Source organism: Manis pentadactyla, chromosome 4, assembly GCF_030020395.1.
Source record: "Manis pentadactyla isolate mManPen7 chromosome 4, mManPen7.hap1, whole genome shotgun sequence".
Taxonomy (NCBI): domain Eukaryota; kingdom Metazoa; phylum Chordata; class Mammalia; order Pholidota; family Manidae; genus Manis; species Manis pentadactyla.
In genome coordinates, this window is record NC_080022.1 from 167,557,532 (window position 1) to 167,577,188 (window position 19,657).

The window sequence follows — 19,657 nt, forward strand, 5'->3', positions numbered from 1 at the left end:
TTTGGGGAAGGCAGGGGCCATGGAGGAGTAAATACATTTGGGAAATCCATCTATAAGACTTTGTTCCCTCTTTCTAGCACTCCTTGGAGTGACTATTCCTGCATTGGGAAAGCACATATACCAGTTTATGAATCTGGTGGAGTGAGATAGCCCAGCCCCTCCTTATTCCTTAGCTCCAGCTGGGCTGTCAGGAGGAGGATGTGGGACTTCACCTGCTCATGCATCCTGGGTCATCCAAAGTATGACAAGGGAAATTACTCTGTACTAGCAGCAGGCTTGGCCTTTTGGCTGTTGCTTTCATCAGCCCAGCATGGGCTCCCCCTAAAAAACAGGACCTTAATTCTCATGCTCTCTATTTCTCAAGCCTAGAATTTGCTTTTAAGGAGCCTATCATTAGGTCAGGATTAATCGGTTCTGACCTTGTCCTGAAAATAGAGGCCAAAGAAACTGGAATCAAGTCAAGAATAACCTAACTGCTCAGTCTCTCTAAAACCACTATCTCAGCAAAGCAGCAAGCAGACCAGACCACACTGGGGGACACTGATGTGTTTTTACAATAGTTGCTGAGTGCTGGCTGTGGAAGCAATATGTGTATGCTGAGGGGAGAGGCAGCATTGCTAGGTTAATCCAAAGCAGCTACTTAGTCGCAACCCTTTTGGCTTAAAATGTACATCACTTTGCGTCATTGCTGCCCAAGTGAGGTTTGGTCACATCCCATTTGCCTAAACCCTGGATTAAGGCAAAAATTAGAAGCAAGTGCTTTGAGCAGCATCCACGGCCAGTGAGTATGGAGTAAGGGGAGATAATCTAGGGAGGTAGGGAAGCAGAGAAACAAAAACAAAGTGAATAGGCAAATGACCCGTTGATTTCCCTGAATATGTAAAAACAGTACTTCGAAAAGGCCATTTTGCCCCACTCCCCTCAGTCTGTCTCGGGAGTCTCTAGGTAATCCTGCAAAACAGCCAAGCAATAGCTGTCATCAGGGAGCCAGAGGAGTGCAATTTTTGTGTCCCGTTGGGATCAAATCCAGCTGAGCTAATGGCTCAGATGTAAAGAATTGGCTTAAAGGGCCAGGCAGAGACCATCTGCAGTGCCAGCCACCGAGCTGAGCACTGGCTGAGAATTAGCCAGATCCAAGGTCCTGAAGGCTGCATCGTAGTTCTTCTTTCTTTACCTGTCTACTGTTCCTACTTAAAAACATTGAAAAAAATCATAACAAATAAGCTAGAACCAACTGCAATGGTCAAGAAAAAGCATTCTTTTATTTTTTCCCTGTGGTTTATTTCATAAACAGTGGTTATAGGGACAACTTTTTTGTTCCCCACTAGACTAGACCCATGGAATTGTTCTGAGGTGCAGTTTGCAAAATTCTCACTGGCTGGGAAGCTGTGGGGTTGGCTAGCTGGAGCCTGGAGCAACTACGCACTTCAGTTGCTGCTCTGAAAGCCCAGGGTAAAGGACCCAGGCAAGTGGGAGGGCCTACATATGAGAACAAGGGTGTCTGGTCCCTGAAAGAGTGGGTTACTCCTTTCCTTCTGCTTTTTGGAAGTGGAGCACTGTGCTGCTTTTTCTGTGAAGTCCTGTAGCTGCCTGGAGTATTTACATGCAGATTCATTTTTTTCCCATTGGGTATTTGGCCTCCTCATTTTGTCTCTTTCCTCTCCATGAATTGCATCAGTATGTCCCGTTCGAGGGTGTGCTTACTGCCATCTTAAGTGCCCCTGCCTAGCTCTGCCATGTTTAATGTGTAGTCTGTTTTTACACACCCACCTCACCCCTGCCAATGCTGGGAATCCTTTGACCAGTGTTTTTTTCCCTCTGGTAATGTTATCTAATTCCAGCAACTCTGTTATCTGGGACCACTTAAGCAAGGGTAGCTTGAGCTGATTTTAGAGAATAGAGCCAAGCAAAAATCTTGAGAGAGAGATTTCCCTAAGAAAGAAGGCTTTGTTTATACACAATGCCCTTTCCCAGCCCTCAAGCCTCTAACCTGCCCTGTAGCACTACTCTGAGGGCAGTTATAGTGCTGCCTGTAAACAAGGCCTTGTTTCTTTCTCAGGCTTCTTGGAAAGGATACTGATGTGGGCCTCTTGTTACTGAGCGAGTTTGGAGTGGTTCTCACATCAGAACTAGAAATTCTCCTTTGCTCCAGTTACATTGACAACAGAGGGGTCCCTCTGATGACAGCACTTGAAAGGCTAAGAGAGTGAGCCAGTGAGATGAACTCCAGAGACTGGCCACAAGATGGGACAGGAAGAAGGGGAGACCCTCTGAAAAGGCTAGCAAGAGGTATATTCCTTAAACTGGGAGAGAGGGTGTCTGGAAGGGGGAACTCCCTTGGCCAGTGTGGGGAGGGCCTGAAGCCGTCCATTGCCTTTCCATCTGTGTGCTCTCATGTTGCTTTGGATGCTAAGATGCTGAAATGAATGTAAAAGTGCTTGATTAGCTCTGTTTCAGCAGTAAACAGAGTAGGTGTGAGGATCATTAAAGCAGAAATGAGGTCAAAGGCAAAATGACAGGGTCCTTAAGGCATTTCAGACTCCTCTTTTGAGCCATTTAAGGTTTTCCTCCGATTTATCTTTAACTCGTAAGTGGCTTCTTAAGCTTCCTCTGGTCACCTTATAGCCTTCTATGATCCTCAGTCCCTGTGTTGCCAATGCCTCACTTGGTTTAGTTTCTTCTCAAAAAATGGTCTTTCATAGACTTCAGCAAAGAATGGGGTTTCTCTATGAGAAAATGTGGGCTGGGCACCACTAATACTTTACAGATGAGAATCCAGACACAGGTGGATGGGCTGTGTTGCATACTCTAACTGGAGGGGAGGATTCATTAGAAGCAGAGGGTCCAGCCTTTGCTCCCTGGAGCAGGAAGAAGGGTTAGAAGTAAAGAGGGTGGGACTTTATTGGGGTCTGAGCTGTACCCCCTTGTATAATTTATCTTTGGAATGAACTATCTTCTGGCCTTCTTGGAGATGGGAAGTGGCCAAGTGTCTTTGATTCAGCTCTTTGGGAATACCCAGGACTTGGAATGGACCTTGGCTCCCGAGAGCTAGCTCCCCCGATGTAGTTTTTACTCCTGATCCCAAGGGTAGACAGTTGGAGGGGTGAGTTCTCCATGTTCAGCTTTAGAAGCTTCTTCTCCTTGGTCAGTTAAGGAAAAAGACATCTGAGCCTCAGCTTCTTGGAACCTTGGCTCTGGGGTGAAGCTGGTCCTTGGCCTAAATTCTGGAAGTCCTTGGAGTTCTCTGACACCTTCTAGAGTAAAAGTACTGGCCTGCTTGCTCACCTCTGGGTGGGGGCTTTTGCTCTCCTGAAGGAAATTATCCTGAGGTCTGTGGACTAAAGGGCATGGTGGGTTATCTGGAGCTGTAGGAGAAAATATTTCTGTCGGAGTTGCTGTTAAAGCAAGGAGGCTGGATTCCTCAGATGGGATTTCAGTTCCCTCCCAAAGCCCAGTGTCTGCCATGGTGCCCTTTATTTTATTTCCCTCTGGATCTGTGACTTCCCATTGACACAGCTCTGCCACCCTGCTCCCCATACTGTTTGCTCCATAGGGACTGACTGTGGGCCGGTCGGTGTCCAAAGCATCTGGCTGGGGGCAGAGGCCCCCAAAACCTGTGCCTTCCCAAGAGCAGACTCTCTCTTGCTCTCTGCTGACTTTTGCTGCTTCTTTTGGAAAGTGTTCTTCAGTTCCTCTAGATCCTGCCTTTTGAAGGAACATCTCTCCTTGCCCGGGGGAGTCTCTGTCCACCTCTTGCTCCAGCCCCCCTTTCTGTGCTGCTCCTTTACTCACCTCCCAGGGGCAGATTCCTGCTTTCTTATCAGAGGGAGTCTCTTCTACTTCCCACGGACACACTTCTGTTACCCTGGCCTCCACACTGCCTGCTGCCTCTGAACTGCCTTTGCTTCTATCTGAAGCTTGTGGGGCTGGTTGTGGAGACAGACCCCCACGATCTTGACTCTCCCAGGGACACACACCCTCCTGCTTCCCATCTGCCCTGTCTGGCTTCTCCTGAACTGCCACAGCTTTGGGTTCTGGTTTTCCTTGGGCTTTCCCGTTCTCCTCTTGAGGATTCCCATTTCCATCCTTTCCTCCCACCCCGTCTTCAGGGACTCTTTGCATCACCTCCCAGGGACAGATCTCAGCTTTGGCACTGCTGTCAGGTTTATGGGCAGCCAAGGCAGGGGCATCCCATGGGTACACCTCAGCGAGCTTGCGCCCAGCGCTGACCAGTCTTGGAGAGCCAGCTTTAGATCGGTCAGGGCCTTGTCTGTCTGGGTGGGAGAAGTAGTCTACTGGGGCCATGCACTCCCACGGACAGAGAGATTGTAGCTCAGTGCTTGCCTGAATCCCATCTTCAGTAGTGGATTCTCCTGTTTTTGAAGATGGAGCTTTTTCTCGGGTTATGTGTTCTGGGAAGGAGCCTGTCCTTGGGTCTTGTGTCAGGTCTCCTTTGTTTGCTGCTTCATCACTCAATTCCCAGCAGTGTCCCTCTGCCACTTTGCTGCTCATGCTGCTGGACAAGTCTGAGACTTCAGGAGCCTGAGCAGAAGTTTCCTTCAAGTCCTTCTTCTCCCAAAGACAAATGATTTCCTGCTCTTGACTCAGTTTTGTCTTCCATTCTGATATGTTTTCTCCCTGGGAGGTGAGGCTCCCTTTTTCTAGAGTTTTCTCCCTCTTCCCTGCTGAATCACTCCCTGTCTCTTGATCCAGTCCCTTTCCAGTAGCTCCTTCATTTACTTCCCAGGGACAGATCTCGGCTTTTTCTCTAGTAGGTGCTTCCTCCACTTCCCAGGGACACACCTCAGCTGGCCTGCTCCATGCGTGGTCTAGTCCCTGGAATCCAGCTTTTGGCCTGTCAGTGCCCAGAGTGTCTGAATGCTGAGAGGAATCCCCTGAATCCAAGGGACGAGCCACCTCCTGCTCCCAGACTGGTCTTTCTAGCTTCTTTGGAGAAGTAACAGCCATCTTGCTGGGTCTAGAATCTGCAGAAGTCTTTCCTGCTTTGTTTGAAATTTTCCTTTTGGCCTCGGCTCCCAAAGCCCTCTCCTCCCCTGCCTCAGCACTCACCTCCCAGGGACAGATCTCTGCCATCTCTGCAGGCAGGGTTTCTTCCACATCCCAGGGACAGATCTCAACAGTTTTGCTTCCCACACTGCCTGACATTTGGAAACTGGCTCTGGGCTTATCTGTGTCTTGCGGACATGATTGTGGAGAGAAGCTGCCTGGGTCCATACTGTCACAAGGGCAGACCACTTCCTGCTTTTGGATCTGTCCCTCAGGCTTTTCCCAAGTTGTGACATCTTTGATTCCTGATGTTCCAGGCATTTTATCCTTATCCTTTTGAGGTTCTCCTTCTGGTGATGCCTGTCCCAATGTCCAATCCTCTGTTCTCTCTTTAACCTCCCAGGGACACCTTTCTGCCTTGGCAAGTGGTGTGTCCCTTAGCTCTGGCCTGAGATCTGCCCGTGGATATACCTGCTTTACTCTGCTTCCTCCATTGCTGAGGAGTTGGCCACCAGCTTTGGATGAGGAATTGTCTAGACATGATCTGGGGTGCCCAGGGGCTATGCTCTCCCAGGGACACACCAACCCCTGCTCTTGACTCAGTTTCTGCACTGCTTTCCCAGTTTGTTCCCCCATCTCTCCATTGAGCCCTTTTCTGGAAGTTTTCCCCTTTTCCTGGAGAGGGTCTCCACTTGTCCCCTGACTCAGCATTTCCTTCCCCACTCCCTCATCACCCAGCTCCCAGGGACAGATCTCTGCTTTCTTGATAGGAGCATCTCCTGCCTCCCATGGACACACCTCTGTGATGCTATTGCCCAAACTCTCTGGGTAACCAAGGTTTCCTGGGGTCTGGGTAGAGACTGCTGAGGGACCCCGGAAATCTGTCCTCTCCCATGAACACAGAGACTCCAAGTCTCCACCTAGTTTCTGCTCTTCCCAAAAGGCTTTCTTGGGGGTTTTCTGCTTTTCCTTGGGGAGCTGTTTTACTCTCTCCTGGGATGGTTTCCCATTGTCTCCTTCACTTGCCTCCCAGGGACAGAGCTCTGCCTTAGCAATGCCAGCTGTAGAAGCTTCTGGGCTAGTGACTTCCTGCTGATGTTTCGCTAGCACTCTGGCCTCCACAATACCCACTTTCTCAGACCTGCCCTTGGTTTTATCAGAGTCCTGAGGGGCTGACACACAGGAAAGACTCCTGGGATCAGCACTCTCCCAGGGACACACTGCCTCCTGCCCCCTGACCAGCCTCTTTGGCTTTTTCCGAGCAACAGCAAACACATCTTTGGGCTCTGATTTTCCTGAGGCTTTCCCTCTCTCTTCTTGGGAATCTCCTAGATCTTGTCTTAATGTCCCCTTCTCAGGGGCTCCACTCACCTCCCAGGGGCAGATTTCAGCCTTGCTACTGTCAGGCTGACACATTTCTGACTCGGTGATTTCCAGGGGACATACCTCTGCAGCCCTGTGGTCAGCACTGGCCAGGGGCTGGAGGCCAGCTCTGGGCAGTTCCGGACACCACACAGGGGCTTCTTTTGCTTGCTCAGCACTTTTGTCCCCAGCTGTGCACTGCCTGACTTGTCTCGGTGTGGCAGGCCCTGTTTTCCCTGCTGTCTCAACTTTCCCCTCTCCTAGACCCTGGGATGTCCTCCTGCCTCTGTCTTCTTGTTCCCTGCTGCCCTCCTGGTGACAGACTTGGAGCATTCTGCTGGTGTGAGCATTCTGTTGGTTCTGGAGCAACTCATCATCACAGGGGGCAAGGGCAGCCTGCTTACTCATCACCTTGAGCCGGTCTAGCCTGGGAGATCTGGGGCATGCTCCAACACCCTCTCCAGAAGCTCTGCCCTTCTCCTCTTTCTCAGGTCTCCCTTCCCCACTCTCCTCTCTGTATGTGCTCCGAGAACGGGTCAGAGCCTTGATAGCCAGTCCCAGACTGCGCATGGAGCCTTGCTGAACAGGGGTCTTGAGGCTTTGGGATTTAGAGACCTTGGGCCTGTTCTCATCCATGTCTTCAGCTTCCCCCTGGAGATACCTGCCCTCTGTTTCCATCCCGTTCTCCCCAGCCCCTCTTTTCTCTACTGCAACAGAGAGGGCCCTCCAGAACCTAGCCCGAACTGGGGCAGGGAGGTAGTTGCCTCGCTCTGGCCCTGAGGGGCCTTCTTGAGCCATGTTTTCTTTCTTGACTGGCAGTTCTGCATTCTCCCAGGGGCAGATGTAGGTGAGTAAGCTAGGGCTTTGGTGGGGTACTAGGACTGGTGCCATGACAGGTGCAGGGGCTGGGGCTGGAGCTGGAGCCAAAGTGGAGATGGGAGACAGCATCCTTGGCTCTCCGAGACAGGCCCCAGACAGGGCTGTGATGGGTGTGGAGACCTGGTGCCGCATGGGTGAGTGAGGCAGCCTTTTTGCAGCCTCCTCATGAAGCTTCCCAAAGGTGTGGGAGCTGTCCATGCTGCTGCTCTTGGCAGGGGAAGGTGGGGCTGACGGGGGAAAGCCTTGAGCTCGCTCTAGCCTCCTGGCTGATAGCCTCCGCATGGGGCTCACCAAGGCTGCCTCTGCCTTTTTCCTCTCCTCTTGCTCCTTCGCCTGCTGATAGGTCTCCTCCAGGTAGGCCTGGCTGGCCATGAGCAGGGCCTTTTCACTGGAGCCAGTCACAGCGCTGAGCGACTTATGCAGAGAGGCTGGCTGGGCTCTGGGGAGCCTCTCCCCCACTGTCAGGTTGTGGGCACTGGCTGACCTGAAGCTCAGGGCAGGGGGCCCCTCTGTTGATTCCCTGCTCTCTGCCTGTGAGGCTTTCTTGGCCAGCTTCCTCCTCAGAAGAGAGTCGAGGAGAGGCGGGTTCTGCTCCCTGCGGTGGTTGTGGTCGTAGGTGCTGTGGGATTTGCGCAGAGCTGGTGGCCCTTCGGGTTCCTGGAAGCTGGAGCTGAGGAGCCTGCGGCGGGAGGAGCTGGGCAGGCTGCTGCGGCCGGGGGAGTGTGAGTCCCGGGAGTGCTGCCGGCTCAGGGCCTCCGGGAACTGGGCCAGGTACCTCATGAAGGAGCGGCCCGGGCCCTGGCGTGCGCTGCCCCGCTTCTTAGGCAGGTGAGGGTTGTTAGCAGCCATTTCCCTGGTCTTGTGGACCTCTAGCTGAGCATAGAGCTTCTTCAACTCATCCTGAGGGGAGGGAGGAATGATGAGAGCAGAGTTGACCTTCCAATGGACAAGCTAAGCTCTCTCCATCCCCTGGCTGCACTGTTCTCCCCTTCAGCCCTTATTTAGACCATTTTCTCTGGGGAATCCTGCTTTGAAAACTGTCAGGATTCACCTCTCTACTCCTGCAGGAGGCACCCTAGTTCTAGGCCAGACCCACTCGTCTCTGAGGACACAGTGAGCATTCACTTCTCTGTGGACTGGGGGGAGGTCACCAGCTTGGGGGACAGGAACCTGGGTTTGAGGCTGCTGACCCATCATGTGCCTCAAGGCTATTTTCTTAAACTCTGAGCCTGTACTTCTGTGAAGTAACAATAACTAGACACCTAATGCTGGCTTCCTTAAGAGGATTACATGAGAATGCTGGGACTAGAGCATGAAAAGTGCAGATGATGGAAGGGGACTTCAAATTCAGCCCTATATTTTGGATTTCTCCCCAGAGCCAGCACAGGGAGAATAGATTGGCTGCTGCTCCCCTAGTGGAGGGCCAGGGTGACACTGCTTTGGCAGTGCACCTCCACACTCCCTGGCCTCTCTGCTGGACTAGGGCCATACCCAGGGAGCCCAAAGCTGAGGAGGACACAGGGGGAAAGAGAGGCAGAGGCAGCTGGGACCAGTTGGGAACTGGGAGCTCTAAACAACGTCCCGGTGGAGGTGGAGAGGATGGAGAAAACAAAGTGGTTCCTCTACCTTAGGTTTTATAAAACAATGGGGTTAAACCTCCAGGTCTTCTTATTTCCTGCCCTCTAAGCCTCCTATCAGCATTCCTGTGAAAATAATGATACTCCTAAGCAGAAAAATAAGAGTAAGGATGCTCTCCTGATGAAAGATTCAGGAAGAACTTCCTTTCTCTAGACTTCCAGGTCCAGGAAAAGGGGATGCTTGTGTGGAAACTCTCTGATAGCCTCTCACTGCCTGAACTACCCTGCCCCACAGCTGGCCTTCAGGTCACCCAGCTGCCCCAGTGTGCTGGGGATTGAGGGGCTTCTTAGTCTACTCCTCACAGGATGTCACTGCTGAATGGGAGTGGAGGATGGGGGGATTAGAGCTCCACTCATGGCTCTGCCTCTAACTTGCCAAGTGGCCTGAGCCTCAGGTATCTGGGTTCTGGGACTTTTGGGGTCTTTCCAGCTGGGTGGTGTCTGGCCTCCTTTGACTAGTCAGGGGAAGCAGCTTAGGGCAAGTGTGGAGAAGGGAGGAGGCAGGTGTTAGGGAGAGGAAAGCTAGGGGCAGGGGAAGGGGCCCGCACTGGCACATAACCCAGGAGGCAGGGCAGCAATGCTTCCTGCCCAGCGCCTAGCAGATACCATCAAAAAGGAGGCGGGGAGGGTGGCAGGTACCCGAATGTCTCCGGGGTCCAGACTGCGCTCACTCCAGGCTGAGGCGGTGCTGCTGTCCAGGTAGGAGCCTGAGCCCTGCAGGTCCAGCTCATCCTCGTCCACCTCATCCACCATCTCCTCTCGGGGAGGAGCCCCCAGCTTCCAGAACTGGCCAGCGCAGGCATGATTGGGAGGAGTCACCTTCATTCCTGTTCACTTCCATTCCACCTGCCTCGTGGACTACATCTTACTTTGTGAATATTCATCCCTTTCTCTGATTTGCAATCCCAGGGGTCCAAAGAGTTTTACTCCCCCCTTATCCTCCCTGCTTTTCTCCAGTTCAAAGACCAGGGAGGTCCTAGCCCCCCACCCCAACAATCCCTAGCCATGTCCTTCAGCTCCCCCAACTCTCTAAGTGCTTCCAAGTTGATTTTCAGACTGCCAAACATCCAGTTGTGATACAAGGACCCCTCCAGCTGCAGCACTTAGTTCCTTGCCCAGGGATTGGAGGCAGAAGCACAGTAGCTTCCTCCCCACGCCTGTCTGCTCAGGTGGGCCCCTTGCTTAGGACCTCTGTGGCTCAGCGCCTGCACCCCCAGGGTGCCATCCTCACTCTGAGCTGGAGAAGGCGCTGCAGCGGCAGCACATTCACAGTGCCCCTTTGTTCTGGAGACTCCTCACCCCCAGGAGTGGGAAGACCTCACCTTAGGGATGAAGATCAGAGCCAGTGTGGTTGTGACTGTGCTGTGTGTGTGGAAGAAGAAGAGAAGGAGGGTCCAGTCCGGGTGCAGGGAGGGAACCAGCATGAACCTGAGGGTGGGGAGTGAGGGGATCATTGGCTGCTGGTGAAAGGGCCTCTTCCCCCTTAATCTGGCTCACTGGCTCACCTCCCCATCCCCAGCCCTGATCTCCATGGAGGTGCCCGGTAGGGCAAGGAGGGCACTCTTCGCTCTTCCTGCCCTCTCTAGGAGGTAGATTCTACCTCAAGGCTCACTTTAACCTCCACCTCCAAGAAGCTCTCCCAGACTGCTCCAGCTCCCCTTCTCTGGCTGGCTGTAGCACGGAATCATGCTCCACACCTCTGTTGTGGACTGTGCTGTGGGTTGATTCTACACCACAGGGCCAGGTACTTGTGGATATTCATAGCAGGTCTGCTGCTGGGCCAGCTGAGGTGTGAGGGGGAAGAAGGCAGGGAGAATTGAACATGTGTGGGAAGGAGCATGATGGTACTGGAGAAGTGGCTTAGGAGTGGGGCATGCTCCTCTTTGTGGGTGTTGGGAAGCTTGAGGGGGCAGCAAGGGTATCTATCGAGTAGGGAGAGAGCTATACGTGGTGGGTCTTCCTCACTTACTGAGGCATGGCAGTGTTGCAAGGATGGCCATGGGATGAAGGTACCCTCACCTGGGAGAGGTGAGTTATGTTAGGGTGGGAGGAGTCATGGGTAGGAGGGGCCCGTCCTCACCTGGCTGTGTGGAAGGCTGCAGAGAGCAGCAGTTCATTATGCAGGGCGATGCCCAAGTAGCGTGGCTCGTGGAAGGCTGAGGGTACAGCCCGGGTGGCATAGCAGAGGAAGCTGCCCCAGCACAGGAGCAGCATCTCAACTGTGGGGAAGTAGGGAGGGACAGAGTTGGGCACATGGCTGCCTCTCTCTCTGTAGGGCATGCTGGGGGAAGCTGGGCCAGGGGTCTGGTTACCTAGCAGGAGGACCAGGATAAGAGGACCCCTAGAGGTGCAGAGCTGAGGGCCAGAGAGGCTGGGCTGAGTGGAAGCAACTCACCCACAACCATGATGTAGTCCCAGCGGTCATGGTAGCAGAGGTAGAAGTGGCGGCCTGAGTGAGTGTGGCCTCGGGTCACCAGAGGCGTGTGCTGGATGCCTTGTTCCAGGACCCCCGATGTCCACACAGCCAGGAAGCCCACCACAAACAGCAGGAGCAGCCCCAGACGCTGCAGCAGCCGCCCACTGCTCAGGTGGGGGCCCCGCTGGGCCATTCGAGACAGAAACAGCTGGAGCACTCTACAGAGGTGTGAGGGGGATGAAGGGGAGGGGGCCAGGCTCCAGCCTCTGTCCATTGCTTCCCTCCCCTCCACGCCTGTTTGCCCAACCCTTCCATGGTTTACTGCCTCCTCCCCCCAAAAAAAGTGACATGAAGGAGGGAGCTATAGTGATGGGGGCAGGCCTTGGGGGCACAGGGAATGGAGCTGGTAAGAGGCTGGCTGTGAAGAACTCCATTCCAGAAATGAGCTGGGGTAGCCTGGGGTGAGCAGCATGAGAGCAAGATCTGCCGCAGACCCTACCTATAAAGCTTGAGTATAATGGTGCCGTAGACAGTGGCAAAACCCAGCAGCCGGACCCAGCGGAGAGCAATGCAGCGGAATACACTGGGCTTGAAGTACAGGATGAAGACCTGGTGAGGAGGGGGGCAAAAACAGCTGCTCTCCACTGCACTACCACTCTGCACTAGGCCTATGCTAAGCACATTGCTGATCCTCCCAGCAATACACGCATCATCACCTCCATTCTGCAAAGTTGCAGCTTAAACAGAGGTTAGGTAACTTGTCTCAAGTCACACAGTGGGTCACAGTTCTTTTAAGCCTGAACTATTTGGCTCCAGAGCTCACTATGCCAGCTGGCCATTTGTGGATATGAGTAGGGGGATTTTGAGGTCTCTGAGTGCCACCAAGAGGTCAGAGAGGAGGAAGGATTCTGGGGTTTGGAAGATGCCAGGTAGAGACTGTAGGGATCCTGGCCAGTGGGATCAGCCTCTGGCCACAAACTCACAGGGAAGTAGAGCAGCAGGGATCCAAAAAGGATGGCTTCCAGCAGAACAACTCCAGATGCCCGGATCCTCTGTGAACCCAGAAAAGCAAGGCATGTAAGCAGGGATGCAGGAGGGTCTCTGGCCTGTTTTAGAGGTCACTCAGTGGCCCTGGGCTTAGGCTTTGCCCTGTAATACTCGGTCTACTCTCTGCCATGCTGCACTCCCACCACAAGCTCTTAGCTCCCCTGACACTAAGCTTGGCTAAGGCCAAGATTTCACTAGCCCCTGCCGCTCCACCCCGTGCCCCTCCCAGCCCAGGCCGTGCTGCAAACCTGGCCTCACATGGGAGGTTGCTGGAGCCAGATGGGATCTCATGCGTTCCTCCAGGCTTTGGGTCAGACTGCTCCCTTGTCTAGATACCCCTTCCCTGCCTGGTAACCATCCAGCTGAACTTCAAGCCTGCCTCAAATGTCACGTTCTCCAGAAAGTCCCATGCCATCAGGGCCCGGCCAACTGGATCCCTTCTCTGAGCAGTCCCAGTAACTGACACACCTCTGTCCTCACCCCTGTCTCATGGTGCTGTCATTTTATTTACGTCTGCTTCCTCCATTCAACTGGGAGCCTCAGGAGGGTCAGATCATATCTAGTGCTTACATGATGCTTTGAATCAATGACTTCATTTTACAGGTGAGGCAGGTCTAAGGCAGTGAGGTCACTTGCATAATGTCACAAAGTTAGATTAATAACCAAGACCAGAACCCATTTCTCCCAAGTTCTAGGCTTGGGCAGTCTCTGGTTGTCAGGTGAAGCCAGGGGCCCAAGATGGGTAGCACCTGTGTGGAGGAGAACCATGTGGGGCCTTCCTTGCCTTGCTCCGGCGGTAGCGGTAGGAGACCAGCATGCCCAGAAAGACGGCTAGCATGCAGCAGGCCTGGCAGGCCAGTAGTGCTGCCCGCAGTGCCAGGCCTTCCTCTACCAGGCATGGCGTGGCATCCTTGCAGCTGGTGCAGCCCTCAGCACATGGCTGGCACTGCAGCAGCCTCCCAAAGCTGCCTTGAGAGGACCGGAATTGCCCAGGAGGCTGGGCAGTACTCTCTTCTAACCCTAAAAAGAACAAGATGGATGCAGGGAGAAGGTCATGACTAGGTCATCCTAGGATCCCAGCCTTCTCTCCCAATGGCCACCACAGCCCTCTCCCTGCCCTTCCGCGGTTTATGGCCTCTGGGCTAGGGTCAGGAGGGGAGGAAGGAGGAAGTTGTACTCTCAGGGAAAGGCAAGCTAACAGGAATGGGGGCTACCATGCTGGGGCTCATTGCAAGGTCAGCTTGCATCAGGTCGGCATGCTATGGGCTTTCTCAGAAGACACAGACACCCCAAACTGGACCGTGCCTGCTTCCCCTGCCCCACAAGTTTCCTCCCAGTGTCTCACCCCAACTGTCTTTCTTGCCCAGATACCTACCTCCAAACAACCCAACCTATAAAATGTGCCTGGCCCTCACCCCAGTGACATACCCCTGGAGTGGCTTGCCCCATAGAAGCCAGGTCGGCAGCGGCAGATGTAGTGGCCTAGAACAAAGCCCTGACTCTCCAGGGGGACACACTGTGGAGACAATGAAACACCATAGGGATTTATATTAAACCTCCCTCCTGGGAAGAGATAGAGGGTCCATCTACCTTCTTACCTATATCACTAGGGTCCACACTAGGGAAGCCCCCCAGAAGCCCTCCCTAGTCCTCGAGAAGCTTTCTGTCTTGGGAAACTCTGTCCCCTCCCCAACACAGTCTCTCTTCTCAAAGAGACCCCCAAGCAGAGTACAGGAATATATCACCCTTTTATTCAGACTGGCAGTAGCAGGGGCCTCACAGGTCTCATTTCCCAGTGTCCAGCTAATGCTGGAACAAGGTGCTATCAGAGATGGAAGTAGTGAGAACTTTGAGTCCAACCACACCAGTGTGCCTACATCCTTCTTCAAAGGGTCCCCATCTTTGGCACACAGGTTGGCTGAAAAGGCCCCCATGGAGGAGCAGCTTCCTCCATCAGGGCTGTCTGGCTTTGGTATAGGACTGCTTTCCCCAGCCCCAGTGCCAGGCTAATGCCAGGGTGGTGGGATGCCAAGGCCAGCTCTTTATTTCATCTCCACCCACTGATGTTTTCACAGCAGGGAACAGAGTAGACCTCAGAGCCAGTCAGGGAAGATGAGCACATGGATGAGGTTAGATCTGCTGTGGGGAGTGACTGGGAACAGACAGCAGTGGGACAAAGGAAAGAGTTAACCCTGGGAGATTTCCTGTCCAGCCCCTGACATCACCAAGGAGGGTTAGAGGGTGGTGCTTCTGAAATCGTGACCCAGCTTCCCCTCTGGCCCAGACCACTGAACTTACTCTGTTCCTGCCACAGTCTACACAATTAGTTAAATGCATACCCAGAGACCTGTATGTGGCTGGGTTTAAAAGTGCATTGGCCCATAGGAGCCTTTCTCCACCCCTGGATTTATAGCTGCAATGCATGTACCCTGAAGAGCAACAGATGCTCAAATGTGCCCCACCTCCCAGCAGGCTGCAGGGCTGGCCTTGGCTTTGGTTCAGCTCAGGAACAAACATGTAGTCAGTGTAACAAGGGAGCAGATTAGTTCCCTGGCCTCCCAGGTTCCCAGTACTGGGCTTGCAGGATTACCAGCCATTGCTTTCCATTATCCAGATTTTCCTGCATTCATGGCTTTGCTTCTGCCAACATCTGGCCTGGGTTCCATCACTATCACCAGTCCCAGAGCCCTTTACGCTCTTTCTTTTGTTAAGTTCCTCCCATACCCCAACCAGCAATTCCACTTATTTTAATAAACACCAACAGAGCATCCTTTGTGGGCCAGAAGGAACCTAGAGCTCTGTTGACATGTAGAACATGGTCCAGGGGAAGGAAAGGGGATGATTAACAGAAGCTCAGGATATGGCCCTGGGGAGGGATTCTGGAGCACTCAGTACCCAAAAGGAGAGCAGATAGGAGGCAAACTGAGACTTCAAAGGAATGGAGGTGACTTGGGTGGGAGATGGAGGGGTAGGCTGTCAGTATCCTCACTTATAAAAAGCCTAACATCTCATCTCATCTCTATCTCATCACTAGGTGCTCCCCTGAAGCCCTGAGAGGCTGGTGTGCCTTTGTCAGCTGCTTCTAGGACCTGGTGGCAGTCATGGGAAAGGGGGAGGGAGGCATGACCCTAGTCCCCGCTCCCCATCCTCATGCTTACCTGGGTGGTATTGAGATCACACAGGTGTGTATTGGAGTACCAGCCTGGGCCACTGGCACACTGATTGATGTCCACACTCTGAAGATCTATGTCCATCTGCACCTGCCCCCTAGGGCGTGAATTGGGAGTTAGCTGTACAGTGAAGGATGCCAAAGCGGACATGTGTCCTTGAGCCCCAGACTATGGGGCAATGCAAGCTTTGCAAGCTTTTATTTAGCACAGTGGCTGGAATGTATTGGGAAAGAGGGAACAAATGCATTTCATTTCTCCAGTGCCATTAGCTCTCAGTGTCTCTACGGGCAACAGTCTCCCTCCCCCAAGGTTGTCCCCATCTTCCCTTGGCTTTTCAACATCCTAGCATGTCCTGGTTTCTATCAGTGGGTAGAGGCATGTCAAGATATATGGGATGTTTTATTGCCCTTGTCTAGCTTGGATTAACACATAGTCTACAGGCACACACTTGATCATCTACATTTGCTCTCTTACAACACTAAACTATGTTTTCTATCTTTATCTTGTATCTACCTACCACTTCAGCATTTTATTAAAAATAATAATAATAAAGAGAGAAATGTGGTATCCACATATAAATCAAGTATAAAAATCAAATGAGTATTCATATTTGAACTGACTGTTTATAGTTCATAATGCATGAGCAAAACCGAAGGTTTCTGTGATGGCTGCCCTTGTACTGTTCACCATGTAAGAACTTATTCACTATGTAAGAATTTGTTCTCCATGTAAGAACTTGTTTGTTATGCCTCAGAAGATTGGAGACTGACGAAAATTAGGCTTGGGGTGGATTAATGATTGTGCATTGAGCATTGACTCCCCTATACAGAATTTTATTGTTGTTAACAACCATTTGATCAATAAATATGAGAGATGCCCTCACAAAAAAAAAAAAAAAAAAAGATATATGGGAGCTGGGGCTCTGATGATCTGGTCTGAAGGAGATTTTCACACTTCCCACTGCATGTGTACACACACACACACACACACACACACACACACACACACACACACACACCTCAGCTATTGACCACCCTCCCACTCTGCCCAAACCACGTCTCGATCACAGCAAGGGAGATAAGGAATGGCGCTGCCTGGCCCAAGGACTCCTAACCTCTGCTCTGGGCTGAAGGGGATGAGAGCCGGCAATAAGCCAGGCTGCCTTCCTGCAGGAAGGGACCCCTACTAGAGACACATAGCTGGAAAACAATGTTGATTTCTGAATGTATTGCAGTACTGTGGCCATTTGCTGTCTCCTTCCCACCAGAGCTCCCAATCACCTCTTTACTCTGGTTGAGGGAGGAGGTCAATTATTTGAGGAATATCATTAAGTATCTGGGTCAGGACAGGAAGGACAGTGGAACCAAGTTGATGTAAGAATATAGCCATTGGGTGTGACCCTGGGGACCTGGCCAACTCCTGGGCAGAAAGGGCAGTGATTCCAAGCCTCCCCGCAAAAATTCTCCTTCCCTTGGAGAAGCCCACTTTTATGCTCTAGATGGCTAGAAAGTAGTGGGCTGGACTCTTGGAGGGCCCACCTGGCTCTTGCAGGAAGTCTGGTGCCTGGACTGTCACTGTCATCCACACTAAGCCCTCTTCTGCTTCACAACACTACTCAGACCTGGAGAACAAGACCTATGTCTGGCTATGCGCACACATTTCTACACATACACACATGTGTATGCCTATGTGTAAATGGTTTGATTCACACACAGTCTGTACACATACCTGCATGTGTTAACACATAGATTCCCAGATTTGACTGCAATTACATGCATCTGTGCCCCCAGACACACATGTGCATGCTAAATGGCCCATGCACATACCTACAAATGCATCCAATCCTCCAAATCCCACTTACCTGACCTCCGGGCTGAGGTCTGGCTTAAGTCCATAGAAGGTGGCTGAGAGTGTGATAAGCCAGCCTGGACGGAGCTGGCCCTCCTGGCATTCCAGGAAGGGAGGAGACAGTCTCACATGCTGCATGTCCCCCACATATCCATCCCCCTGGGGCCACTTGGGACTGTCGAGGCTCCCTAGGTCATTGGTCAGCACCCGCTTCTGCAGGGCAGAGGTGTCCAGGGCCTCAGCTGGGCTCTCCTGCACCCTGTTCCCAGACAAGTCTTGAAGGATGGTCTCTTCCCCTATCCGGGTGGCCTGCAGGGCCAGCTGTGGGTGAATGGCCCCCGGTGGAGAGTTAAAGGTCAGCAAAGCACGATAGGCCCTTGGGTCTCCCTCAGCCACGCTGCGGACCAGTGCCTGGTACCACTCCACATCCTCCTCCACACTGGATTCGCGGATGTCGTTGGCTTGTAGCAGCATGTTGAGGAAATTAGCAGCCTGGGTAAGGGTGCCTGCTGCCCTCCATAGGACTGGGGGGAGCCCTGGCTTGCCTTCTGCCCCGTGGGCTTCATAGCGTTCACTGCAATTAGCCCCTGAGAGCTGTCGGGCATCTCCAGAGTAGAGAAAAGCCAGGGCTGCCTTAGGCCCCTCCGGAGATACCCACACAGGTACAGATCCTGGCTTGACTGGGGAGGACAGCGGGGGCAGAGAGTGGAGCAGCCGTGGATCCCCCAGAGCCCAGCTGCAGAGGAAACAGCAGCCTAGCAGCCCCCACACCAGAGGGGGCATGACCACTGCCCTGGTGCCCATCCTGGAGGATTTGGCAGCTCAGAAGAGACCAGGCAGAGGCTGGCTGAAGTCTGGGGCTGCCTGGCTCCACACCTACCCTTGCTTTCTCTCTTCCTCTCTCCCTCTCTCACGCTGGCTCTGTCTTGCCTGTTTTTTCTTCTCTCTCACGTCATCAGCTGGCTTCTGGATATAGGCATGAGGGCTCTGCCCCTTCTCTCTCCATGTGGCCCCTCACTGCAAACCCTCTTAATCCTGGCACACCACTCTTCCCTCCCCCTCTTATCCAGGATCTAGGCTCCCTCCCCCACCTCCCCTGCCCACATCAGCTCCAGAGAGGGAGAGCTGGAGGGGAGAGGAAGGGACCAGGCATTTTCTCCCTCCCTCCCTCTGCCCTCTGCTCCACTAGGAGAGATGGGCAAATCCAGGATGGGGCACCATAGCAACCACAGATAAGCCTATGCCCCTCTCTCCACCCCTCTGCTCCACTCAGCCTCCTGGCAGCAGTGGCTATGGGCGTGATAAAGGACCAAGTTGCCCCTCCTGGCACAGCTCTGGCTGGCTGTGCCCTTCTAACAATGCTGCTGAACAGGAATTTGAGACTGGGGATTGCGAGGGTGGGGAAGAGAGCCTAATATAACCATAATCAATCTTTGTCCAGACTCTGGCTATTTATAAGGTGTTTTTCTTGCGTGTTATCTCAATGATCTTCCCCCCAACCACTATGGTGACTATGCTTAGCCCTATTTCACAGGTGCAGACACTGAGGATCAAAGACTCACCCAAGATTATGTAGCTGCTCACTTTGAGTTGAGACTCAAACCCAGAGCTCCGACTCCTCTACATGGCCCCGTCCAACCACTGCCATCACCCTGTTATTCCAGCTCAGAGACCTTAGTAAAGCCTCATTACAGAGGAAGAAATCAAGATCCAGAGAGGTGAAGGGACTTCCCAACACCACCCAGTTGTTCTTGACATAGTGAGAGCCGCCGATAGATCTCCACCTCCCCACTGGGGGCGCCTTCCTTCTGCACCACAGAGTTAACAACCAGGGCCCATTGGTGGTGGGAGGTGATGCGTGCAGGGGAAAATAAACTGAACAGTTTTCCTTGTTTCTTCTACCTTCATTTTCTGCCTTTGATATCCTAAGCCCTGTCTCCATCCTTTCCTCATGAAAACTCTGCCTAACCTCTTGCTCTTCCTGGGTTTCTTAGTGCCCACATTCTTCCCACCATCAGACACAACAGCTGGGGTGGCCAGAGTTAGTACTGTCGCGGCAGCCTCCTTGGATCCAGAAGGGTGTCAGTTCTTGTGGGCAGCCACAGAATGAGCCCCTACCTTCCTCACCCTGCCTCTTCTATTGCCTTTCCATTGCTGATGTGCTCCCCCTCACCAGCCATCTGGATCCACATGCATGTGCCATCTCTCGGCTTCCCTTCTCACTGCTGCCCACCCCCATCTTAAACCTTTGGTGTCCTAGATCACTATGCAGGAAGGGATGGGTGGTGGTT

General features: G+C 52.9%; 1 protein-coding gene across 1 annotated transcript; it reads right to left on the reverse strand.

Moving 5' to 3' along the window:
• Positions 1 to 2,764: 2,764 nt before the first annotated feature.
• Positions 2,765 to 18,438, reverse strand: GPR179 (G protein-coupled receptor 179). Its single transcript, XM_036930466.2, has 11 exons — positions 17,380 to 18,438; positions 15,507 to 15,615; positions 13,777 to 13,864; positions 13,133 to 13,368; positions 12,285 to 12,353; positions 11,801 to 11,910; positions 11,281 to 11,519; positions 10,966 to 11,104; positions 10,208 to 10,313; positions 9,525 to 9,671; positions 2,765 to 8,148 (listed from the first exon to the last, which is right to left on the reverse strand). The coding sequence occupies exons 1-11, from the start codon at positions 18,168 to 18,170 to the stop codon at positions 3,070 to 3,072; spliced, it is 7,113 nt and encodes a 2,370-aa protein (XP_036786361.2). The 5' UTR covers positions 18,171 to 18,438; the 3' UTR covers positions 2,765 to 3,069.
• Positions 18,439 to 19,657: the final 1,219 nt, after the last annotated feature.

Excerpts from the sequence above, each read along its gene's own strand:
- GPR179 (XM_036930466.2), bottom strand. The coding sequence starts at position 18,170 with ATGGGCACCAGGGCAGTGGTCATGCCCCCTCTGGTGTGGGGGCTGCTA. Across the intron at positions 13,369-13,776 it reads TGGGGCAAGCCACTCCAGGG|GGTTAGAAGAGAGTACTGCC; the intron begins GTATGTCACTGG and ends TGTTCTTTTTAG. Across the intron at positions 11,911-12,284 it reads CCCTGCTGCTCTACTTCCCT|GTCTTCATCCTGTACTTCAA; the intron begins GTGAGTTTGTGG and ends CCTCCTCACCAG.